The sequence below is a fragment of the Mytilus trossulus genome, chromosome 7 (assembly GCF_036588685.1).
Source record: "Mytilus trossulus isolate FHL-02 chromosome 7, PNRI_Mtr1.1.1.hap1, whole genome shotgun sequence".
Classification (NCBI taxonomy): domain Eukaryota; kingdom Metazoa; phylum Mollusca; class Bivalvia; order Mytilida; family Mytilidae; genus Mytilus; species Mytilus trossulus.
This window is the reverse complement of record NC_086379.1, coordinates 52,810,944-52,838,200: the sequence shown is the minus strand read 5'-3', so window position 1 is coordinate 52,838,200 and position 27,257 is coordinate 52,810,944. Positions and strand designations below refer to the sequence as shown.

Sequence of the window (27,257 nt, the reverse complement as noted above, 5' to 3'; positions counted from 1 at the left end):
ATTAATGTGGACTTTCAAACTAATTAATATCAATAAATGAATGTATAGCACATTGATCTGTTACATCATATTTAATATGAAAACACATTTTAAAATTGACAGAACTTCTATTTGATGCGAATTTGGCTTTTGTTCTATTTTTTTCTTTTCTCTTGACCACATGGTGTTCTATGATTACGTCGGAATATGTATACAATAACTTGACAATAAATTAAACATTTCGATCCCTTATTTCTGTATTTGTGTTTTGTTAGACTGTATCGTCTGTATAAGGATAGTCTCAAGGACGATCGAATTGCAAAAACTTCTTGGCAACGTTAATAGTCGTAAAAATAGACCATTATGACGTTACATCAGATGCGTAGTTGCAGAAATATGAAGGAACGTCTTGCTTTTCATTGTTCTTGATTTCATAGAATGAATCAAGTCACTTGAGAGGAACTTATGGGATAAAAAAAAATATGTCAGTGAGGGATTCTGCCACTCCCCGTGAATTCCTAAGATTGGCAGATACCTTGGTTGACAAAGGATATCGTCTTGGACCGAAAATCGGAGAAGGAACATATGCAAAAGTTCGTGTTTGTGAAAGAAGTACAGATGGTAAAATAATGGCGGTAAAGATTGTCAACTTAAAGATAGCATCTCCAGATTACATAAACAAATTCTTGCCTAGAGAGCTCAGCGTATTACAGAGGATGAATCATAAGAATATAATAAATACGCATGAAGTTATTCGCAACGACGATTTGTTGTTCATGATAACTGATTATGCTGAACGTGGGGATCTTTTATGTCATATCCGAGATCATGGACCAATTCCTGACGACGATGCAAAAAGAATGTTCACGCAAATAGTTGAGGCAGTGCTATATTTACACGGTGACATGAATATTGCTCACCGAGATCTTAAGTGTGAAAACATTCTGATAATGAGAGACAGATCTGTTGTTCTCAGTGACTTTGGATTTGCCAGACCTTTGGATCAAAATGATCCGCTAAAAGGGAAAGACCTTAGTAAGACATTTTGTGGAAGTCCTTCATACTGTTCACCAGAAGTTTTGCGTGGGGTTCCATATGATCCAAAAATGAATGATGTTTGGAGTCTTGGTGTTCTTTTGTATGTAATGGTTACCTCAGCCATGCCTTTTGATGATAGTAATGTGAGAAAGATGGTTAATAAGCAAGTCTGTGGGGAAATAAAATTCCCTCCGCGAGTGGAAAGCAGGATTCATTCTGATTGTAAAAGACTTATATCACAGATGATAGAACCTCATGCATGTAAAAGACCGACTGTAGATTGTATATTAAAGTCAGAGTGGATTTTATCTAATAGTAAATAGATTATGACTTTTAACCAGTTTTGATAACAAGTTTTATGGTTTATTAACAAAAGGAGCGAATATTTTAACCCGAGGTTTTAATTCACTTCGCATATTTTAATGATAACTTCGATTTTGAAAAATTGATTTAACTTGAGACGGAAGCTTGAAATGTATAAATGCATTAAATGTGCACACGAATTGTATTTGACTGTATAATTGATGTTCAAATGTAACTGTTAAATTATCATGCCCTTTTTGTAAATTTTCAATGTTTATTTTATTGTTCATTAAATGAAATTTTGGAAAATACGAAAAGTCTTGACGATCAATGTTGCAGTGTAAGTTTGGATTAAAAGTCTGATCGAATAGCCAAATAAAGCCAGTTTTCTTTACGAGGACACACTGGCATAGATAGTTACTGCATAAACTGCATCATATGCACTCTCGATGTTGAATTTTATTCACCATGTAGGTGTGATTTGGTTTATCATTCAGTGTTCGACATACTCATTTGTGTTTTGTGTAATTTAAATACCAGAAAAGAGACATGGCGATCTAACATCCCGGCGTCGTTGGTTTGATTTGATTGATTGTTTTTTGCTTTACGCCGCATTAGCACAGAAAGGCTTTATCGCGGTGAGCCGGTGTCCTATAGCCATTCTTCCCCCATGCCAAAATTTCCGGAGGGAAATACTGGATCGATCCAATATTTCCCCCGGAAAAATTGGCATGATCCAACTTTTCCCCTTCAGCGTTGTAAGGGGAAAACTAGGATCATGCCAATTTTTCCCCCGTGAGTAGCATGATAAGCTAAATTTTCCGCCTTGTAATATAACGTCGGCGACGTCACGATAATATTTTTTAAATGATAGTAACTTTTTTCTCAGTTTATAGTTACCAAAGCTTCATCCTGTGAATATACATTTGATATGTATTTATATGTGTTTTTCTATGTTGTGATGTATAACATTGTTTCAGAAAAAGGGAGAAGGTTTGGCACCATTAAAACTTTTAACGGCCCTCTGCAAATGTATGCACCTGTTCTAAGTCACGAATCTTATGAACAGTAGTTGTCGTTTGTTTATGTAATTTTAAAATACGTGTTTCTCGTTTCTTTTTTTTTATATAACTTTAATAGACAGTTGTTTTTCCCGTTTGAATGGTTTTACACTAGTAATTTTGGGGCCCTTTATAGCTTTTTGTTCGGTGTGAGCCAGGGCTCCGTATTGAAGGCCTATTGTGGTTTACTTTTATAAATTGTTATTTGGATGGAGAGTTGTCTCATTGTCACTCATATCACATTTTCGTATTTCTATATACATATATATATATTTATTCACACGAAGCACATTTTGATCACATCCATTCTCTTTAGTGGACCCTTGGTATCATTGACCAAATAAATACAATTACTAGTACTTTGACCACTTCTGACAAGTCAGTAGTTTTTTCCTTGCATGTGGACATATAGACAGTCATTTAAAAATGTAAAAAGACTAGAGGTCACATATAAAGACTATTGAATAGAGAGACAGACTTGTTGACTCATAGACAGGCCGTACTGTGACCTATAGTTGTTAATGTTTATGTCATTTTTGTCTTTTGTGGATAGTTGATTCATTGGCTGTAGAAAGATTTGTGTAAATGTAAATGAACAACAAATTTGTATATTTATAAATAAATCTAATTCTAACACTGTTCGGTTTTATTTCCAGACTCTATATAAACATAGTGAAATCTATGATGGGGGAAAGATTGGCATGGGGGAAAAGTTACTATATGTATACATACGTATTGTCAACTTTCCGCAGGGGAAGAATCACAACGATCCAAAATTTCCCCGGGGGAAAGATTGGCTCATGCCAGTCTTTCCCCCGGGGGAAAAACTGGCATGGGGGAAGAATGACTATATAACACCGGCGTCGTTGGCGGTGTCGTCGATACAGTTGTGATATTTTAGTATCACAACTGTATGGTTGTAATTTCGCCGGCGTCGTTGGCGGTCACCGTCGTCGAAATTACAACCATACAGTGATACTAAAATATTGAATAACTTAAATAAAAAAACACGCTGGTATAAAATAAATTCATAAAATTGGTTCTACTACCTCTTTCCCATCATAGTTATACCCTACTTTTATGTTTTGCAAATGACTGTTGCAATTAAAGGCAGCTGTACGACCTTCAGCAATGAGAAAACCCATACTGTAAAGTTGGCTATTTAAGGCCCTGACTTAAAAAAGAATGAAAAAATTCATCGAGAAATTTAACTGCCTAATTTATAACAAAACAATTTACGAAAACCAATATGACGGACGTGAACCAACGGCAACCACTGTTCTACAGGCCCGTCACTTCGGATAGGTACATACATAATGTGGCGTGGTTAAGCATGTTTGTGAGCGCTCAACTCTTCCCTAATATGGACAGTGGTGTAACAACATAACATAAGGACAAGGACTGACGAAAGTTCCTATGACAAGGAGTATACTGAGAGCACCGATGTCAAGGAGTATACTGAGTCGGATGTGCTCACAACTCCGGCAGTGAAAAGGGTAGATTTCTGGGAAAGGCTTAGGACTATTAATTTATGAATGACTCTGAAAATCTTCTTTCTGTAGATCAGGAATATCTTGCGAATATTCTGATCAAAATACAGCAAAACATATAAAAATTCCATGAAAGGCTTTTAAAGCATTTCCCCTGATAGCTGTTGAACGTAATACAACATACAACTAAATTCAAACAGTTTATACCGTTTTTACGTCATTATCACTAGAATAGTAACTAAAATATTGATAGGGACTGAATTTTCGGCTCTTCCTTGACACCATTTGCGAGTATGGTCTTGAGGAAGTGATGATAGTCCATCGGAAGGCTACGATAAATGGCCGACCCGTATTAAGAGAGAGTCATACCACATCACACCACATCTTTCTATATCTATATCTCTTGCACGTTAAAGACACCCTTGTGAGCAGGCTAATGCCGCTACAAGGCAGCACTCGCACCCGCAAAGAGGAAAGGGATTACTATAAGTTAAAAAAACTTGTTTCCCAATCCACTCTAAATAAATATGTTTAAACTAAAATATTGCCTAGTAATCCAACTGTCGAGCCGGCGCATTTCATATGGTATAAGAAGCCGACGGTATAACGTTTAATCCCTCTCATCAATGGCAACAAGTGCAATGAAGCCGAATATCAGTACACTTGAGAACATTAACCCCGTGCCATGGTTGAACACATGGCTAATGCCACAACAATTTTAACACTTCCTAGGCACAGTGGTAGATTACAGTGCGAATTGTTGTCCTTTATTCATGCTTTATTGGTACATACAAAGATTTTTTTTTTTTTCAATTTAATTTGTTTACAAATACCAATATTATGATGTTATCAAAATATTGTTGAATAACAATTTATGTACTTGTGATTTCTAACCATAATCTGTTTTAATCCTACGTCTATATGATTAACATGGATCACTCCCGTTATGTGTAACATGTCGCTGTAATCAAAATATGACTTGTAGACCATTAATTCACAGCATGGTTCCATAAAAGGAAACCGTAACGTCAATCTGTAGATAAAAGGAAGGAACCACGGTAGAAAAAAACTAAAATCGAAACTGCCAAAAACTCTTTGACACCTACTTAAAAGTATTGAAATTTCGCTTCAATGACCTGCATTAATCTCATATTTTCATATATACTCTGAAAATAGTATGCATGTATATATTATCCCTCATTAAGTCTGTGTAAATCTGCTTGAATAGGGCGAATTGGATTTTAGAATTATGACTAAAGCCTTAAACATTATAAATGATAATTCACTGAAATGACCTAGGTATATATGAACTTGTCCAAATACTTAATTGAAGTAAATGTGATATTGGGACATACTATCGGAACATATTAAGAAGAAGAAAATGAAGTTAAAAGAGGTGAAGGATTTTTCAATGGCATTGCAGGTAATATTCTTATATCTTCTATACATAAACCTTGTAAATTGCCAAATCATTTAAATAATTGCAAACGTTTCAAATGAATTCAGTTTCACGAATGGCTTTCTTAACTTGTGCTCCCCTCCAAAAAAAAAGGACATCTGACTAAACTTTACTTAAATTGATCTCTAATGAAACAGTAAAAAGAGGGGCAAAAGATACGAGAGGGAACTTCAAACCCATAGGTCGAAAATAAACTAAAATTCAATGGATGTCGTTCGTTTATGTGTTACATGTTTGTATTTTGTTCAGTTTTTTTTTATATAAATAAGGCCGTCAGTTTTCTCGTTTGAATTGTTTTACATGGTCTTATCGGGGCCTTTTATAGCTGACTATGCGGTATGGGTTTTGCTCATGTTTGAAGGCCGTACGGTGACCTATAGTTGTTAACGTCTGTGTCATGTTGGTATCTTGTGGACAGTTGTCTCATTGGCAATCATACCACATCTTCTTTTTTTTTTTTTTTTTTTTATAAAAAACGGCATGGCTGAAAACGAAAAGACAAACAGACAAACAATGATACACACGACACAATACATACAACTAAAGACTAAGCAAAACGAACCTCACCAAAAACTGGGGGTGATGGCAGGTGCTCCGGTAATCAGATCCCGCTCTAAATGTGGCATCCGTCGTGTTGCTTATGTTATTATGTCCCCATCAATGAAATAATATTCACCTTGCTAAAATAAGTTATCAAAGGTACCAGGATTATACTTTTATACGCTAGACGCGCTTTTCGGTGTTTTCAAGACTCATCAGTTACGCTCAAATCATAATAGTTATAAAGTGAAAGAAGTGCAAAGTTGAAGAGCATTGAGGACCGAAAATTACAAAAAGTTGTTCCAAATAGGCTAAGGGAAGTTCAAGATGATCTATAATCACCTAAAAAAACAAAAACAAACACAACAAACACAACAAAACAAAACAAAACAAAACAAAACAAAACCCAATAAAAATAGTGTACACGCTAAGCAGCCGCTACACGTGACATTTAGGACAACCGCAATATATAATAATGCATACTATTTGCACCTGTCAGGAAACTGAGGTTCAGTGGTTGTCGTTTGCTTATGTGGTTCATAAGTGTTCAAGTTCTCGTTTTTCGTTTCAAGTTATATAGATTAGACCATTGGTTTTTCCCGTTTGAATGGTTTCAGAATAGTAATTTTGGGACCCTTTATATCTAGCTTGCTGTTCGGTGTGAGCCAAAGCTCCGTGTTGAATGCCGGACCTTTACCTATAATGGTTTACTTTTATAAATTGTTACTTAGATGGAGAGTTGTCTCATTGGCACTCATACCACATCTTCCTATATCTATATATGACTTCGTTATGGATTTTTAGCAGTATTTTGGTAAATAATTGCAACTAAATTAATCACAGTACCTATTATATACTACTTGTATATTTTTAAAACTGTAAACAGTAATTTACAGATCATCTGGTTGGCCTACTTATGACCTAATAATGTTCCGCTGGCTAATAAATTCAGTCATGAAAAACACGCTGTCTTCTTTGATTTAAGTCTTTTTTTTTAAGATGTTGAATTTTGGTATACAATTATAAAATCATTAGATACAGATTATAAACGAGTTTCACTTGACATTATCTTGTCTTTTATAGGGCCAACTGAATCAAAACAGTTTCTTTTAAAGCACAGTGTTCTGATCTGTTTTTCAGCATGGCATTTGTTATATAACCTTTCAATGAGTGTCAAATTTCATACGAGTTGTGTGCTTATTAACTAGCGTTTGTTCAACTTAGAGAATTGCTTTGAAATCAAACCTTTCTTTCCATTTTCTGTTTTCTGTGAAGATATTGAGCTGATATTTGATTATCAAATTATCTAATGATTAATTACAAATCAGCTAAAGAGTTTCGTTCTGAATGACTGAAATGTTGGTCCTTTTACTCAAAATTCCATGAAAATGGAAATTGGTTCTCCGTTTTTATTACAAACCGAGATGCTATACATCTCACCTATGGATGATGTTCCTGGTAACCTACTTTTGGCCTAATTATGATCCTCAAACATAAAACTAATGAAAGTTTCAGTCATCATCTCCACTAAGAAAGTTTCGTGAAGATAACGAGGTTATACTCGTATATACTTATGTAATGAGAAATCACCTTTCACTAAATTGTTTGTTATAGTTGACCTTTTTAACAAATTGCAGCCACGGAACTTATCTCAGTTTTCAGCAGATCTTAGATATAACACGATTATTTGCATCGATACTAATCTTAATGTAGATCGAGTGCTTAAAAAAAACCGAAACTACACATTTTCTCCGGTCAAAGCTATATACATGTATACTTATATATGTTACTGTACTAATTGAAATCTAGTTAAAATCGGAATTCAAATGTCTACCATAAGAAAGTCTAGAGATGGACATTGGGACACCCAGGTTTATACTGTTTAAGGCCTGAGTATCCTTGGAATACAAGATGTTTACTCAAATAGACAAAATTAAAGTGTTTTTTTTTTTTTTTATCTTAAAGTGTTTTTTTATCTTTATAAGATAAACTGGTATAATTGTAAATGTCAAATTCACTTGAAACAGTCAAGAGGTAGGGCCAATTTCTTATGAACTAATTGACAGCAGAACATTTTCCAAAATTTCTTCATTTTTTTTTTAAATTCACGGTAAAAGTAGTATGAGGTACTTTAATTTAATGTACATGTATTTCAATACATTTGCTAAAATTATAAATACCTTTATAATGATATTCGTTGAGTGTAGGAAATTATACATCGAAAGAGACACACAGGGTACATGAACGCTCGAACGAACTCTTTAACACTATTCGTTGAAGAGATGCATTGTATTGAAAATCTAAAATCAGTTTACAATTACCACGAAAACAGGAGTAAATCTCGAAAGGCCTCGTTTTCCATCCTGTTTTCAATAGATTTCAAGGCTAAAAAAAAAAAAGCATTTTCCGTCTATGTACGAATATTGTATGTTAAAAAAATGTTATTTTTCAGAACTTAGACCCCACTATCAGCGGAAGTCTAACAGATGATGAGGATGGAGATAAAAGAAACAGGGAACATAGTAATCTGGAATTTAGGTCCGCAAGAGTGAGTCATTATTTATTTTTTATATACTAATAATTACATAAGATGTAAGTTTCATTAAAATACGTTATTTTGATTGGCTAACATGTTATTCCGTAAACAATTGCATCAGACAATAACATTTATCATGCATGATGACACGAGGTCCCACAAAAAAGTGCACAGGTGAATTAAATAAAACTGGATAAAAATCGTGTTTTCATGATTTTAGCTAAAAAAAATGTAATTATAAGTATTGAATGCTTCTTTTTGAAACTTTATAGGGTTGTAAAAGCGTTGACCGTGCGTACATTTTTAGAATGAAGCGCTTCCGCGCTTCATACAAAATGTACTTCGGTCAACGCTTTTACCACCCAATAAATTTACAAAAAGAAGCATTCAATTCTTAAAGTGATAAATTTTGTAACAGTTCGATTTTATTCATCGAGACTCATTGTCCGATGTTATCGCTTTCCATGCAAAATGACTACATCTAGTACATTGAAGATTGGTCATGTATTTTTATGAAACCGGATTGTTTACATGTAAATTTCACTTCATTTGTTCAATGTGTATGGATTGTACATGAAAAATCTAAATGAATTGTCCAGAAAATAACTGAAATGAAACGATAATAGCTCAAATAAATCAAGTATGCATGCGTTTGGTCTTTTGAGAATTTGATTTTGATGTCCGTTTTTTTGCCTGATCACTTCTATCTGTCAAGTTTATTTCAATATCAAAATGTAGCAAGTCTTATTCTGATGAGCAATTTAAATAATTGAAAATATTTTGTTTTATAAAACATACTAACATAGTGATACAACTGTAAGTGTTGCGGTTTTGCTAATTTGGTTCAGTTCGAAGATCTGCCATGATAGCCACTGTTAAATTTATCTAACTTTTTAAACTCTTGCCGATTTTGGTGTAGGGACACCTGTCTTTTGTTAAATAAAATTAAAAATGGAAATAGGGAATATGTCAAAGAGACAACAACCCGACCATAGAATAGACAACAGCAGAAGGACACCAATAGGTCTTCAATGCAGCGAGACTGTTTAAACTCCCGCACCCGGTGGCGTGCTAAGTTGGCCCTTAAACAAAAATATATACTATAGTTCAGTGATAATGAATGTCAAACTTTACTCCGAAATATACACAAGAAACTTAAATTAAAAATCATACTATACTAACAAAAACCGGCTGTAGAACTCAATGTGTCATCTTGTTTTTATTGTATAGTATAGTTGCTGTCTCGTCACTTCTTTTCATGCATGTATGTTGTAATATCATCTTGACCACGGAGTTTGCTGGTCAAAAAGTTTAATGCTCAAGTTTCACGTGACAATATAAGTACTTATACACAAGTTTTACAATATAAGTACGTATACACAAGTTTTGCAATATAAGTACTTATACAGAAACCTGATAATCGGTTAGAACGGTTCTACGAATCCAACTTTCGTTTGTAATTTAGTTGCTAGGGAAACAAAATTTTCCCGAATATATAAGGCTGACTTCCTAAAGTTTTAACAGCTTTTGTTTGATCATTGAATGAATTTCTGATTTTGTGGATAAACGAATACACTCTGGAATACACGTATTGATCAGTTTTAAGTTTAGTGTAAAGGAAACGACTCTTCGACAATCAAATCTTGACACCGTACATAAACCTAAATCGTTGAAAATCGCATTGCATTGCCTCTATTTCATTACATATATTTACAATGGAGAACTGAATTGATTCGAGTACACACTTACAGTGCATTTTATTGAATTTTTTTTTTTGGTTTCTTCAGATCACAATAAACTTCATTTCAAATATTTTTCCAAGTGCATTTAATTGAATGTAAATTGTATAAAGCAAATCATATTTGACACGAAAGGACTTTATCAAAATTCTAATTATCGACATTTTTTCTAGTAGATTTTTTTTTGTGTATTTGAAGTACCAGGGTTATTGGGTTGTCAATATTTCATTGAGTAACATAATAAGTAATCAATTTATAATTTACAAGTTTTTGAAGCGTAAAATGACAGTTTAAAATTCCAGCTATAAATTCTCCTTTCAGTGGTTGATTACTGATATGAATCAGACTTTTTTTTAGCGTTGTTGTATCATTCTTATTTCTTGCAACTTTGAATAATTGCCACGTTCATTGACTGAAGCCGTTGCATTTATTTAGTGAAATATTGAAATTGACTTGGACCAATTACCTAGAATTCAGTGTTTGTCACTTGTAAGAACCTCTTTTTTAGCTCACCTGGCCCGAAGAGCCAAGTGAGCTTTTCTCATCACTTGGCGTCCGTCGTCCGTCGTCCGTCGTCCGTCGTCGTCGTCGGCCGTCGTCGTTAACTTTTACAAAAGTCTTCTCCTCTGAAACTACTGGGCCAAATTAAACCAAACTTGGCCACAATCATCATTGGGGTATCTAGTTTAAAAAATGTGTGGCGTGACCCGCCAAACAAACCAAGATGGCCGCCAAGGCTAAAAATAGAACATAGGGGTAAAATGCAGTTTTTGGCTTATAACTCAAAAACCAAAGCATTTAGAGCAAATCTGACATGAGGTAAAATTGTTAATCAGGTCAAGATCTATCTGCCCTGAAATTTTCAGATGAATCGGACAACCCGTTGTTGGGTTGCTGCCACTGAATTGGTAATTTTAGGGAAATTTTGCTGTTTTTGGCTATTATCTTGAATATTATTATAGATAGAGATAAACTGTAAACAGCAATAATGTACAGCAAAGTAAGATTTACAAATAAGTCAACATGACCAAAATTGTCAGTTGACCCCTTTAGGAGTTATTGCCCTTTTAAGTCAATTTTTAACCATTTTTCGTAAATTTTATATATCTTTTACAAAAATCTTCTCCTCTGAAACTGCTGGGCCAAATTATACCACACTTAGTCACAATCATCATTGGGGTATCTAGTTTATAAAATGTGTGGCGTGACCCGCCAAACAAACCAAGATGGCCGCCATGGCTAAAAATAGAACATAGATGTTAAACGCAGTTTTTGGCATATAACTCAAAAACCAAAGCATTTAGAGCAAATCTGACAATAGGTAAAAATTGTTTATAAGGTCAAGATCTATCTGCCCTGAAATTTTCAGATGAATCGGACAACCTGTTGTTGGGTTGCTGTTCCTGAATTGGTAATTTTAAGGACATTTTGCTGTTTTTGGTTATTATCTTGAATATTATTATAGATAGAGATAAATTGTCAACAGCAATAATGTTAAGCAAAGTTAGATTTACAAATAAGTCAACATGACCAAAATGGTCAGTTGACCCCTTTAGGAGTTATTGCCCTTTTAAGTCAATTTTTAACCATTTTTCGTAAATTTTATATATCTTTTACAAAATTCTTCTTCTCTGAAACTGCTGTGCCAAATTAATCCAAACTTAGCTACAATCATCTTTGGGGTATCTAGTTTAAAAAATGTGTGGCGTGACCCCCCTGACCAACCAAGATGGCCGCAATGGCTAAAAATAGAACATAGAGGTTAAACGCAGTTTTTGGCATATAACTCAAAAACCAAAGCATTTAGAGCAAATCTGACACGGGGAAAACTTGTTTATCAGGTCAAGATCTATCTGCCCTGAAATTTTCAGATGAATCAGAGAACCCGTTGTTGGATTGCTGTTCCTGAATTGGTAATTTTAAGGACATTTTGCTGTTTTTGGTTATTATCTTGAATATTATTATAGATAGAGATAAACTGTAAACAGCAATAATTGATATAGGAATAATGTTCAGCGAAGTAAGATTTACAAATAAGTCAACATGACCAAAATGGTCAATTGACCCCCTAAGGAGTTATTTTCCTTTATAGTCAATTTTAAACAATTTTCATAAAATTTGTAAATGTTTAATACCGGTAACCTTTTACACAGAAACTACTGGGCCAAGTTCATTATAGATAGTGATAATTGTAAGCAGCAGAATGTTCAGTAAAGTAAGATGTACAAACATATCACCATCACCAAAACACAATTTTGTCATGAGTCCATATGTGTCCTTTGTTTAATATTCACATTGACCAAGGTGAGCGACTCAAGCTCTTTAGAGCCTCTAGTTTTGTTTGTGTGATTAATTTTTTTATTGGAAAATATTTTATAGAATTTGCTGTTTGCAAAAGTATGAATTATTCTAAATAAAGAGGATGTTCTTATCCCAGGCAGATAACCCTAGCCGTATTGGTCACAACTTTTTGAACTTTTGGTCCTTAATGCTCTTCAACTTTGTTCTTGTTTTGGCTTTCGGATTTTTTTCATCTGGGCGTCGCTGGTTGGTCTTTGGTTGACGAAACTCACGTCTGGCGTATTAAATTTTAAACTTGGTACCTTTTGTTCGTGTGTTTCTCTGTCCTATATGTTCTCCCATTTATTATTTTAATGTTATTATTTCAATGTTATATTTCACATTGTCATACAAGCGGGAGGTTTGGCATGCCGCACTACTAGGTTCAACCCACTATTTTTTCTTAAAATGTCCTGTACCAAGTCAGGAAAATGGCCATTATTATATTATAGTTCTTTTCTGTGTGTGTTACATTTACATGTTATGTTTCTGTTGTGTCGTAGTTATCTTTTTATATTTGATGCGTTTCTTTCAGTTTTAGTTTGTACCAAGTCAGGAATATGACCAGTTCTTGTCCATTCGTTTTTGATGTGTTTTGTCATTTGAGTTTGACATTTGATTATGGACTTTCCGATTAGATTTTCCTCTGACTTCAGTATTTTTGTGATTTTACTTTTTGTAACCCGGATTTGTTGTTTTTTTCTCAACCGATTTACGAATTTCGAACATTGGTATACTACTGTTGCCTTTATTTTTTCATATTTCAACTCATATTAACTTAGTTTTACTTATTTGCGGTGTTCAAAGTCTTTTCAATGCGATTTAACAGTATTAGAAAAACAATAAGTCCCTGTCTATCCTTATCTTCCACAGGAAACATGTTACTAACGTAAACCATTATTCTGATTCCGATCCGATAAGTTTTCGCTTTACCCCCTACAACTAGAAAGCTTTGTGGAGAAACAAAAAATGTCATTTACTATTTACTTGATTTGACTCGACGGCTGGGTATTGGTCAAACGTCATGTGCATCATTATCGTAATAGACATGAACTATAATTATCTCTTTCCTTTATTTGGCATATATTTCAATTAAGTTTTTCAGACGTACAATTCATTTTTTGTTTAATTTTGCTGTTTATATATATATATCAAAATGAATTATAATGGAACAATATCTTTTAAGTCGTCTTTTTCTGGTATCATGATAAAGTAAAAATGGAATCATATACTGTAAGACCGTAAAAATGTCTTTTCTGATTACACGATATGGTCATAATGAAACGATACCGTTTATATCAACGGTAGGATAGTGACCTATTCCAGCGGCTCATCCCTACCATTTTTTACATAGTTAGGTCCCCTCTCGAGTCGCCATAGACCGTTCAACATCTCTGAACATAAAAAAAAACAGCAATTTAAGCTCTAGCTCCCTTTGTACATCTATGTATCCCTGTATTTTATCAGTTTGTGTCTACCTTAAATTATATATGATGCGTTAACAGATAAAAATTCACATAAACGGCAATCTTTTACTTTGTTCCCATAACAAAAAAATGTCCGCGTTTACATAACACGAAACAGATGACCTGCCATAAGTAAATAATCAAATAATATATACCACCTTTTAACAGGGATGCTAATAAAAGAAATGTTCTATTCAAAGCGCAAATATAAAATTGCAATCCTGGTATCTATGATGAGTTTATTCAAACTTTAATAAACCACTTATTATTTGTTCGTTCGCAAGCATTTAAAGTAATGATAGGTGTTCAAACTTAAATGCTATGTGTACCTATATCATTTTAGATGGAAATCAAAATCGTCATTTAAATTATAAAACTGTCAACTTTGAAATGGTAACACAATTCAATTAGTTGCGCTACTGATAGCAATGTATGATTTAAATGATATATCAACAACAAAAAATGTAGACTAAGGGTGTTGACAAGTTATAGAGATAAACATCAAACTGATAGGCAAATATAATACTGGTATACAGTTATATACTAGGAGGGGAAAGATATAGGGTTTTAAACTAGAATGATACCCATAAGAATCGTTCCTTTTCGATATATATAACACTTAGTGATTTTCAGCTTGTAGAACTACAATAACACAGTAGTCTTAGATAAGACTCAGTGTCAATTAATTGAGCATACAATACATTAAAATACTATTATGGTGAAATATGAAATAGTATTTTCCCCTAAAATCTATATAATTTACTACAAATGACCTATTACTTTTGAAGGAAGTATGAAAGCATACAATGCTTTGCCAAGTAGTATGAAAATACCCGACGCTCCAATACTGTGATCCTAGTGCCTACTACTGTACACCTATGTTGCCCCATGATTATATAGTTTCATCTTGAAGAACAAGATCACATCAGATGCATGCATTAACATAGTGCCCGACCCATTTCAAACGTAACATAGACACAAGATAGAGAAATGTTATAACCTTGACCAAGATCAGGGTTACAGTTAAGAAGATCTTACGACATTTTTATAAAACTGTAAGAGTAATGTCGTTGTGAAGCCTACTTGAATCCAAGTCGCATATCTTTTCTCAATTGACCGAAGGTTGTTTCACGACTGTAAAATTAATTCATAAGATCTCATAAGGGTTTTTGTCACCGCTGATATTTCATCGAACATATTTCAGGGCAATATCATTATGATGCTACCTGAATCCAAGTCTTCTCCATCCAATGGTTTCCAATGACTCCATTATGAGTGTGATATGACCTTTAATCAGATCCTATGGATAGTCATATCCGTGTGACAAGGTCTGGAATTCTGAAATTGGTGACTTTTCTGAACAGCTTTGTTTTGCATGCCCAAATCATATATAATGGAGACAGAAATAAAATTTGGCAAAGCATTCAGCTCTGTCCAGGGTAACATCGAATGTAATTTGGGTTCATCAAACCTGTTTGGTGCCGATCCAAAAAAGTAAAAGATCATTGAACAACATAGTTTTACTTTTGTTGCACTTACGTGTTTCTGTTGTTCTGTTGTTTTCCTCTTTTACCTGATGTGTTTCTTGTCCTTTATGCTTCTCAACTTTGAACTTGACTTTATCACTATTTTGATCTGAGCGTAACTGATGAGTCTTATGAAGACGAAACGCGCGTCTGGCGTACTAAATTATAATCCTGGTACCTTTGATAACGAGGCATATTTATAAACAATGTGTCTATCTATTTGTCTAAGATAATAATATACCATTACATCAAAGGAACCGAATAAATTAGAAATACAGAAGTTTTCAATAAATTATAGAGGAGCATCTTTATTTTAAAAATGTTTGATATTATTAAGATTCTATTTAAACATAATATAAAACGAAACAAAACAAAACAAAACAAAACAAAAAACCCAGAATAAATAAAAATTCTAATGTAAAATACAACTGTTTACCAAACATTTTGCATTCATTTGTCTTTTCTGAAAAGATAAACAACGATCATTTTTTTTTATTTTGTGTGCTCTGTATTAAGATAACATCGATACCGAAAGATTCACAGATAAGATTTGTGTTTTCTTTTTACTTTTAAGCATTAGCCCATACCAATTAAACAGACTCATATAATTTCTCCTGCAAAGCTAGTTTGGTAAAATAACGAGCATGTATTTATGTGTCCTTCGTGTTATGTTTTTTTTTGTACTGTAAACACAAAAATGCTATGTTATCGTATAATCTATCCTTTAACTAACATTAAATAAATACTGTAATTCTCAGTGGTGTAAATATTTAATTTTCTGAAACGTTTTCGTAGCAAGACGCTCTCTATGACACTTTATACGGTTAAATCAATCATTACTTAAAAGACAGTGAATTCGACCACACGAATTAAAATTACAGTAGTACGCTGTAATTGATTTTAGATATTTGGTATAAAAGACATTTAGATGATGACATGCTAGTTATTGGCCTGTCTTTTATAAAGTGTCGATATCATGTTGGATTTAATTCACTGTGATAAAAACATTTGTGAAATTCTCGGTGTAATTAACACGGATTGATGATACGAAAGATACTTAACTAATTATATTAAAGATGAATCTGAAGGTAAGGTTGTAGAAATAAACTCGAGCCATTATGTATGTTTCCATGTTTTGATGATCTGTTTTGATAAGATATTGTTTTAAATTCCGTATTCAAGCGCTCACTACGATTTTATAAAATATAAACACGCGATATATTTTTAATGTTGTTTTCAGTTTCATTCTGTCAGAGATATATATATGTCTCTGATTCTATCCATCGTCATTTCAGGCTTCCTCTCGTTGGTAAATACAATAACTCAATCTATTTATCAACTGCAGCTTCATTAACAACAGTATCAATTAAAATATATAAATTCTTTAATAAATGTCTTAATGTTATGTAAATGTAAGTCGTTTATCGTGAGTTCAATTTGACGTCCTATCTTTATATACTATTGAAAAAACTAAGGTGTGTTTCCCCTTTTTTTTTCTTTTCAGAAACGGTCGCTTTTACCAAAGATGCTGGATCAATGAGGTTATATAGAACCTACAATTACTTGTACCATATATAATAGCTATTATATATGTATGTTCCTAGCATAAACTAAACAAATGGGGTTCTCTGGTCTCCCTCTATAACAATGATCACGCTCTCATTAATTAAAGATAGAATAGAAAGGAATTAAAGTTAAAATTCATTTGACCGATGCTATTTTGTAGTCAATTATTACTTAGAGTTCGTATGATTAATTAGCAGTTGAATGTTGCAATGTTATTCAGATGTATAATATGCTTGGTTGTTTGAATAAAACTAAACCACTTTGCGGGAGTCGATTTATATCATATTTTTTATTTATTGTTTAAATTTTATGTTCAATTTTTTTTATTTAAAAGCTTTCATTTTTATGACCAATTACATATAAAAATCAATGATAAGTGAAGTTTCTTATGAATTTCATATCGTTAAATAAATGAAGTTAGTGAAAAATTTTTGCCATGTTTCTACTCATGTTTGTCTAAGACATAGCTGTAAGCCAGCTGATTAGACTTTTTAAGGTGCGAAAACAGCAGCTGATTCTTTGATTATAAGTATTTACTTCCGGTATCAATCGTAGCAACCATTATCATCTGCAACTCTTTGGAATGAAACTGCAAAAAATCGTTAAAAACTTGACAACGTCGTAACTGATACTTTGTTTAATCAATGGCTGTAAGTGTTTTATTGTCCCTTTTCTAAAGCATTTTATTGGCTTAGTTTAAAAAAAAAAGGAAGAATTTAAATGAAATTCTGACGAAAGCATTGTGAAATGCAGAATGTTTGCTTTTTAAGTTGACACAATGTATAGTGAAAATTATTACACAATTGTAAACAAATCTTTTATTTAAGACAAGGCGTAGATATTATATAACCAGCTATAAACTCTATTTCATGGGATACAACATCAGCTTTTAAACTATAGCAGAAATCGTTTTTCAACTTATGGTAAAGATTATTTTTAAGGGTGGCTGTTTCCAAAATTTAATATGAACTGCTACCAATTACCAACTTGCAACATACAGAACAGGCGACCTGTATATAGTTTCATTATAATAAAATACCCGAAAAAAAACCATATCTATTACTAGAATTTAGTATGTCTAATTCGATAAAGAAATGATAAAAAAAAAAAAAGCCTAATGCTATTGACAGTTTGGAATACGCGGCAGTGCACACAGGAAAAAGTAGTCAAATTGATGCCAAGTATCAAAACCTCATCATCCTGACTTATATCTCAGTTGACAACTTATTCTTACCTACTCAGTTTAAAGAAAATGAGATGGATTCATACAGTACAGTAAAACGAAATAATAATGATTCAGGTTTTGTTACCGCATTTAAAATTTAATTTAATAGTCCAATCTTTCGTGCAAATAGTCTCGCATGTTGCTATAGACTTTAATAATAACGATTTGAGTATCATTGTTGATATTAAATATTTACTTATATAATTCTATATGGCGTTGATAACCATAAAAACAACAAACGACATAAGTAGCTACTGAATTCCAACTTTCATTGGAGAATGTCTATGTCAACGACCACGACCACATCAAGTTCAAATACGTCTCCATTAAGTTAATGCTTTACATTGTATCTCTGTCAACTAAGCCGAATTCTATTTACAATATAAAAGTGTTTACCAGAGACTTCATAAATTGAAATGAATAAATATCTCAGATGAAAAAAGAAATTTCAATCTTTAATTTTTCTTGAGGTTGAGGGCTTTAATGTGAATGTCTTAGCCGACTATATATATATACGACATGGATTTTTGTCATTGTTGAAGACTGTACGGTTACCTAAAATTGCTTGCATCAATTCATTTGAAATTTGGTGGATTATTATCTTATTGCCAATGTCTATATTCTGTCGTTTGACCAGCAGAATTTTAAATCGATATGCTGGTAAATGAAATGTCATTTTACATAACTTTTAACTGCACGTCAGAAAAACAGATGCTACTTACAAAACATATTTATTAATGTAATGTAAAGGTCAACGGTTGATAAGGGACAATTTTGTTCGACATTTTTTTATCAATATTTGAACCGACCTGCACCTGCCTTTGAAATATCTGCAAGTTTGGTATTTTAAATCAAATTGACTTAATTGGTTTAGATCTAAGCTTCCTATCTCCCAATCAAAAGTCAAACATTCTAGCCTTTAATCTCCATTGCTTAACAGTGAGAAATAATTTGAGATAAACGGTGACATTATCAACTTTTATAATATGATTGATATGTTGGTTAACGGTAGCAATGTTTAAGCTATGTTTATTTTGTGGATAATAAATTAAAATATTTAATCAATTGATTTTCTCCTGTTTTATTTGTTCCATTGAAAAGCATTTGGCATCTTTTTGTATGAACTTAACGTTTTAATCAGATTATTCTCAAAATTGGAAAGAGACCTCAGAAACCTTTCCGACCAAAACCTGTATTATATTATCTTTCGCTATAAGTAATGATTACAGTACTCATAGGTTCAAGGTACACTAATTTCTCATGAAATAACTGAGTTTGGAGAGTTCATTTGCTCATTCTTGTGTGAGTTCTACGTATATTTTTATTTCATTTGATAGCATTTTAGGCACTGTATCGACAATTGATTTTTTTTAATCAAATTACTTTTTTTATTACTTGAATATGTTACAAACATTTCTTTCATGTCATGTCAGAAATATCTATTAAAAAAATCGTACTTAAATGTATAATACATATGTTATTCAATTATTTAAGAATTATTTTCTATAGAGTTTTTAATTTCGATTTTTTTTTTTAATTCGCAACCCTTCTCTCTTCAACGAATACACCTTTACATTTTTTTCAGCAAAGACTGCAATAAACTTACATTAATAGTTGCATGCATTAAGTATTTGAAACGTCAAGAAATCATTAGGTCTTAAATAATATAGAGTTTTAAGTATCTTTATTATCAAATTTATGAATGTTTCAGCTTCGACCAATTTTGGATTGTCGGATGCCGACACTGGCGACAAAGACTGCCTTTCTATTACCGGCTCTCGATGACATGTCCAAACTTCACAGAAGGTCTATGGCAGTACAACAGCTTGAGACAAATCCACCACGAAGTCTTGCAAAGCTACGACATTCCATATCTTCTGAAATAAAAGGACTTTCGAAAAAACTTTCACGTTTGGAGAGAAACTATTATGGCGTCGGTAAAAGCCTGCAAAATGAAGTAGAAAAAAGTATACTTCGATTAAAAGGAGTTTTGCGCATGTTAAACATCAGCGAATTTTCCTCAAAGGCGTCTCTAGAAAAAGCAATCAAAGATGGTTCTGATGCAGAAAAATATAAAGGCGATCCTAACAATATTTCTTTGATAAAAGAATTATATGGCAAAATACAAACCTTTATGCCAAGCAAATTTACTGACTTGATAGAAACGTGCACAAATATCAAAACACTGCTTGAAAAGTATTGTGTAAGTTTCTATGATCCCGAAACAGATCATTACTTGGAAACGGCAGCTCATTACCAACAACAGATTGAAATATGGATTGAAACAATCAGTAAGAGTATTACAAACATTAAAAAGCTTCAGAAGAACTATCAGGATATTATGATTCACCATACTCAGTTCACTTCACCAGTATTGACATTTTGTCAAAAGAATGAGTGCGAAAATGTTCCAGTAGTTTTGCTTTTTGCAGACGGCTGTACAAATATAAAAGCTGTGATGTCTGTTGCCAATAATTGGATTCAGGCTGATCAGAACTATCCCGTATTTCTACGCAATGACATAGACGATTTAGATCGTCAGCGAGAAGAAAAGGTTCGTTTACTGAGAGACGCGAAAACAAAATATCACACGCTGACCTATAAATTAAGCCAATCAGAAATAGAGTATGACAAAGCATTGACGGAAATGGAAACATGGAAAAACAAACAAGAGTCGATGAAAGACGAAGCAGATAATCTTCGAACTCTCTCGATTGAACTTCAGACAGAACTTGAATTTAAAGAGTATAGGAAGAAAGAATTAAGGAAACGAGAAAGCGAATATTCGCAGGAAACTTATATTGAAACATATGAAATGTTGACTGATGAAATTCATTATGCCAAGGAAAAAATGCCACCATTAAAAAGACAATTAGCGGCAGTTCAATATAAGCTCGAATGGATGACACAGAAAGAAAATCAGGTAAAAAGGATGGGTAAAGACATCAAAGATATGAAAAAGGAATTGGTAGACATCAGAGTGGACAGGGAAAGGAGAGAGGAAGAATTTGAGCATCTAGACAAGGCTCTAGATTTAGCCAGACGAATACATCGATACAAAACGAGCACTGACGTCACTGAAAAAATCTTTTTCAGCCTTCCAATTGGACAAAAGAAAGGAAAAGGTAAACGAAAAATAATTCAACTTCATATCTCGAACATAACTTTCTACTTCCTTATAAAGATTTTCGGTTTCTCAAAAGATTTCCTGAAAATCGTATAGAGTGATAGATAAAATCGAAGATCCAACCAGGGTTTGCATACATGAACATAAACGAGAAATGCAAAATTCAACACATGTTATAATGTTCTTTATGCAAGGTTTTAAATAATGCAAATAAGTTCAATTTATTCATCTATTTTGACAAGGTATCAAAGCAGAATGTAAGGTTTAAAAACATAGACAGTATAAAACTACTTTAGACTAATTAACAAATCTCGTCAGTCGATTGAGCATGATAACACTTATTTGCAGTTGAAATAAGTACAGTGTTTTAGAGCTAGTTAAGATCTCAACAAATGTACCGTAATTAAAAGAATCATATCACGTTATGAGGTATACTTGTGTCAACACATCAATGCTTTATCGAATTCATCAGTAAACATGAATAAAAGATCAACCTTGTTACACATTCTGAAATTTTGTTGACGTAAGGATTGTAAAGAAACCTGATTATATATCTCTTTTAAACAATAAATTCAATTTAATCATTTCCATCGAGAGATTTAGAATGTGGGTTCTGGCGAATGCTTAATAAATAGACTCATGTATGATGATCATTATGAGTCAATAATCGTAAATGTGCATATCATCATGATTATTGTGAATGGGAAATTTATAAATTTGCTTTATACACATACATTTCTGAAAAAAAAACTAAAAAAAAAAGAATCATGCCTCATCACAATATAAACCAATAAATCAATCGAACATATCTACATTTCTTTTCAAAATAACAAAAACTACAGTGATAGTGGATAGTTGCAGTATAAATTTAGTATATAATTGAAATATTTTTTTTCATTTTTATGCGCTTTAATCCTATGTACGCGTGAACAGTTTATGCAATTTCCAATAGTAGAAATTATCACAGATCAACTATGTAAGATATTCTGAAGTTTTTTTCGGAATTCTACAAATGGTACGAAAACCCGATTTACGTCGATATAATAGTTAAGTAATATAATACGTGTTTTATCATTTTTTCTCTCCAGCCGACTATAGATAGAATCGCATTTTTAGTTCAATCGATTTATGAGCATTGAACAGTGGTATACTACTAATGCCTTATTTATATTCCCGATTTTTTTTTATAAGAAAAAATAGGTCTATACTGTGTTTGCAATTGTACCCTATAGCGATGAACAGACACACTGTAGTATACAAACCAGTAGATAAAAAACTACAAATTAACACAAAACCACAAAAAAACTAAGTTTGAATGCAGGTAGTCCAAAATCGTTCACAGTTTTTGCTACCTCAGTGGAACCCGTTGTATTAAGTAGGGCACGTTTAAATGGCGTGAGAAGTTAAAAAAATTCATCAATAAGGAAAAAGTAGATTTTTCTTTTCAATTTTTAATGTGTTCAGCCAACAGTATCAGTTCATGTAAAACATAATTATGGTTATACACAATGATACCACGAAAATCAATTAAATTGTGCAATTTTTTTTTGTAAAAGCGTATTCTGTACAAAACATTTGAAATTGAGTTAGATCTACCGAACATATATAGTCATTGTTTAGAATTAATCTCGGTTATATTATAAATAAACGCATCATAGATACCAGGACTAAATTTTATAAAAACGCCAGACGCACGTTTCGTCTACAAAAGACTCATCAGTGACGCTCGAATCCAAAAAAGTTATAAAAAGCCAAATAAAGTACAAAGTTGAAGAGCATTGAGATCCAAAATTCCTAAAAGTGTTGCCAAATACACCTCAAGTAATCTATGCCTGGGGTAGAAAAACCTTAGTATTTCAAAAAATTCTAAATTTTGTAAACAGTTAATTTATAAATATAACAAAATCAATGATAAATTGATAATTCATGTCAGCACAAAGAGCTGTGCTGACTACTGGGCTTGTGATACCCTCGGGGAAATAAATCTCCACCAGCAGCGGCATGGACACAGTGGTTGTAAATAAACTCATCATAGATACCAGGACTAAATTTTATAAATACGCCAGACACGCTTTTCGTCTACAAAAGAGTGACGCTCGAATCCAAAAAAGTTATAAAAAGCCAAAAAATATTTCATTATAAGATAATATGTGTTAAAAGGGTTTTGTTGCTAATTAAGAAGAATTTCATATAGTTTTTGCACCTTCAGTCCATTTTGACTGTTTTGTTGTAAGTTATTTGGTTTTAGAAGAACATACAGAATATTGTTTAGGATTTTTCTTTCAAGAAGTCTGCTAGTTTTCCAAAACATCTTTGAAAATTATAATATTTAATGATAATTGAATTTTTTTGTTCACATTAAAGAACTGAAATGTGAGTATACATGTAAACATCGATCCAATATCCCAAGAAGAATAAACTCATGTTCAAAATGAAAAATTATCCCCAGTGATGGTACCATGTGTTCAAGTTACTTATATATTATAATAATCTGGAACTCCTTATAGTTTTGTCCCGGCATAACAAAATAACAAGTACCTGCTCGTGTAATTTAAATGTGTGTGTTTCCTTGGTTTTTTTTCATTACTAATGAAGTTGTAAATATTACTATATATAGTTATTTCTAAATATAATTTACTAACTGTATGTTAATAACAAATATTGACAATCAATATGCTTCATGGTTCAGGTAATTTTCTCGTCTCTGAAATGGCAAATACAATTAGTATGAAACAGAATGTGTTGTAAAATATTTTTATTCTGCTGCTTACATCAGAATTTGTTAAAATTGCTACCCAATGTGTCTCTTACTTCTACATGGAACAGGACTCATTCTTCCACATGCTATGATTTGTCGTTGTTGTTCTGCGTTTAGTTTGTTGTGTCGACTATATAGTGTCCTATAGTTGTTAATTTTTGTGTCGTTTTGATCTTTTGTGGATAGTTGTTTCATTGGCAATCATACCACATCTTTTTCTTTTTATATAATATAGTATTTGTTTGTGCGTTTCTCTGTGATGAGTATTTATACCCACCATTATTTATTGCAATATCCAAGTCAGGAATATGGCAGTTGTTAGCAAATACTTGTATTTCGTTTCTATGTATGTTGGTGTTTGTTTTTGTTGCACGACAGTGGTCCTGTTGTTCGTTTGTTACAGTTGATGTGTTTCCCTCGATTTTGGTTTTAAACCTTACCGGAATTGTTTTATCTCAATCGATTAATCACTTTTAAACACCATTATACTACTGTTCTCTTTATTTTTTACCAGTCAGAAAGGGCATCTGTCATTAGTTTTTTTCTATTGTTGCAAGAGTATGCCCTCGTTTCTACTCAAATTTCTTCCAGAGTAAGATATTGCCATGAACATGCATGACATGTTTCTATTTAAAATTCAGCAACAAGCCGCCAGTCACTAAAATTTGAATAAAAGACGCATATTGCCCAAAACCTTAATGAGCGAAATCACAAAGAAATTGTTTTACTCTTTTTTTAATGTTTGGCAGCTAATAACCTTTGAACAGCTTTTTCCAAATTTATTCTCTTTTTTCAATATTTTGGGGAACGAACTTGATTACATTGAGTTCCACATTTTCGTCGCCCAGAATGAATTACTGGATGTTTATTGTAATTTTGGGTTATATATGAACAAATAATATACACAATATCAAATATTAATCTGGTCAATGTTATTTTTATAGTGAAGAAGATTATAATACTATGTTGACTGCTATAAAATATTGCGTTTAGAAATATAAGTAAAATTTTAAAATAAAATACAATATTTATAAATAATTTATATTCTTGTTAGTCGTTCGAACGGTATTATTGGAAAGGTTTCTGGTTGATATACAGATGTTCGATCGAGGGAATATGAAGATCTAATTAGAATTTTATAAATTAATAATGGACAATTGAAACTTGTTCAAAAGTACCAGGAAGAAGAGCGCCAAAAATTGAAACCATGTATTTAATAATTTGAATTCATCTTTTTTTCCAGATAAACTCGCAAAGGCTTGTGAAACTATTAGTGAATACATAGATCAAGATTGGATGTTGCTTTATAGGCAATTACCTTTTTATCCAAAACGAGGTTCTCATACTATAGAAAAAGACATTAGTGACATCAACACTGATGGTGCTCGTGGTCCTCTGGAGAACAAAGCAGTAGCAGCGCTAAAACGTTGGAGAAGACATCACACACGAGCTAAAAAGGCTGACTTAGTGGATGCGCTGAAAAAGATCCGTAGACATGATATTTTAGGCCATATTGAAAATTCTGAGATAGAATAGAAGTTATGCCATGCTTTATTTTATATTTACAACTTAAATTGAACTTTTTTATGACAAAGACTTACTACAGATTTATTTTTAAAAAAATCAACCAACTTGTATACAATATGTATATAATATTGCACCCTACATACGCTATTTAAGAATAATAGATATTTTTTTATGTTACTCGTGACAGTTGTATTTGGGGTCCTGTTGCCAGTATTATTCGTTTATTCTATGCATTGAAAGTGCTATAATTATGTTTTCTTTTCATGACTTTTGTACTTTTATAAGTTAATAAAAATAAAAGCATATTATACTATTCATCTTCTTTGCAACATTATATTTTTGTGGAAATCAGTTTTTTGCGAGTAAAAACTATTTCTAACAATAATTCAGAGGTCCGTCCAATTACAAAATTCAGTTTTCACACAATTTTTTCTCAATTTCACATATGTTAAATGTAAAATCACAAAAATACTGAACTTAGAGGAAAATTAATTCGGAAAGTCCATAATCAAATGGCAAAATCAAATAACAAAACGCATCAAAAACGAATGGACAAGAACTGTCATATTCCTGACTTGGTACAGACATTTTCAAATGAAGATGTATATGAAAGGAGTTATAAGCTAAAGGAATACTAGATCTATAATCAAAGTCAAACAGGGTGAATATTTAAATAACAAAACACAATGCTGTCAACTCAAAACCATTTGTTCTGAATCGTTTAATTTACACACCATACTAAAAAATACATAAAAAGAATAGATCTGACACGAAAAATTGTTCATCATGATGACAACTAACTTAAAATACTTCAATACAGTGTTTAAAGAATCAGGCAATAAAACATGAAAAGGTTATAAAACTGGTTTACATAATTGCGATTTATACAATAATATTATCAAACAAACGGTAAAATAAACACAATAAAATGTGAAAATAACATTTTTATATATGTGGCACAATAAAATCGCTACTTTAATTGTATAACCTTGAAACATTAATTTCTTTTTGATATTACGTGATTGGGAAAATAGCATTTAAAAAAATCGAAATTTTAGTCTTGTTACAAGAGTCTTGAATTGCGTCGACAGATGTTTATCAAATTGAAAATTCCAATTGAAGAATGAAAATATCAAATCACGACAATAAACAATAACTAAGGGTTATTCTATTCAAGCATCACTCGCCATACGAATTCACACACAGTCATTCACAATGAAGAATTTGACACAATCAGTAAAATTACAGAAAAGAATGTGCTAGTATCTGAAAAACTTTTAACTCGAAAACGTTTTCAGATGCACTTAAACTGGTATACATATTTCTTATCCTAGTTTGGCTGTATATGCACTCCCTAGTGGATTTTAAAGTCTAAAAAAGTTTCTAGCCTCATGTCAGTACAAATCCAGTGATAAGTATATTAAATTGGTAGGTCACATTCGGGAAATAGGAAACGGAATTGTAGTTGGAATTGGAACATATCCGTCGTCATCTGTGAAACAGATATTCCATAATGGTGAACAAACTCGTGATGTCGTCCGTAAAATTTACAAACAGGTTATTTGGAACTGTTGGTC

At 32.4% G+C, this 27,257-nt stretch overlaps 2 protein-coding genes across 3 annotated transcripts; both read left to right on the top strand.

Moving 5' to 3' along the window:
• Positions 1–333: 333 nt before the first annotated feature.
• LOC134725282 (testis-specific serine/threonine-protein kinase 3-like) lies at positions 334–1,566 on the top strand. The gene has a single exon (XM_063588967.1). The coding sequence runs from the start codon at positions 462–464 to the stop codon at positions 1,338–1,340; it is 879 nt and encodes a 292-aa protein (XP_063445037.1). The 5' UTR covers positions 334–461; the 3' UTR covers positions 1,341–1,566.
• Positions 1,567–5,051: 3,485 nt separating this feature from the next.
• On the top strand, positions 5,052–25,993 carry LOC134725281 (uncharacterized). Of its 2 annotated transcripts, XM_063588964.1 has the most exons (4): positions 5,052–5,294; positions 8,323–8,418; positions 19,980–21,393; positions 25,397–25,993. In XM_063588964.1, exons 1-4 carry the CDS (start codon positions 5,253–5,255, stop codon positions 25,687–25,689), a joined length of 1,845 nt encoding a protein of 614 aa, XP_063445034.1. In that variant the 5' UTR covers positions 5,052–5,252; the 3' UTR covers positions 25,690–25,993. The 2 variants fall into 2 exon arrangements, with proteins under 2 accessions (XP_063445034.1, XP_063445035.1); XM_063588965.1 differs by lacking the exons at positions 5,052–5,294; positions 8,323–8,418 and adding an exon at positions 16,259–16,565.
• The last annotated feature ends 1,264 nt before the right edge of the window (positions 25,994–27,257 follow it).

Bases quoted from the DNA above. Each gene is read 5' to 3' on its own strand.
- LOC134725282 (XM_063588967.1), top strand. From the start codon at position 462: ATGTCAGTGAGGGATTCTGCCACTCCCCGTGAATTCCTAAGATTGGCA.
- LOC134725281 (XM_063588964.1), top strand. From the start codon at position 5,253: ATGAAGTTAAAAGAGGTGAAGGATTTTTCAATGGCATTGCAG. The intron at 8,419-19,979 runs GTGAGTCATTAT...TGAATGTTTCAG, and splicing joins TGGAATTTAGGTCCGCAAGA to CTTCGACCAATTTTGGATTG. The intron at 21,394-25,396 runs GTAAACGAAAAA...CTTTTTTTCCAG, and splicing joins TGGACAAAAGAAAGGAAAAG to ATAAACTCGCAAAGGCTTGT.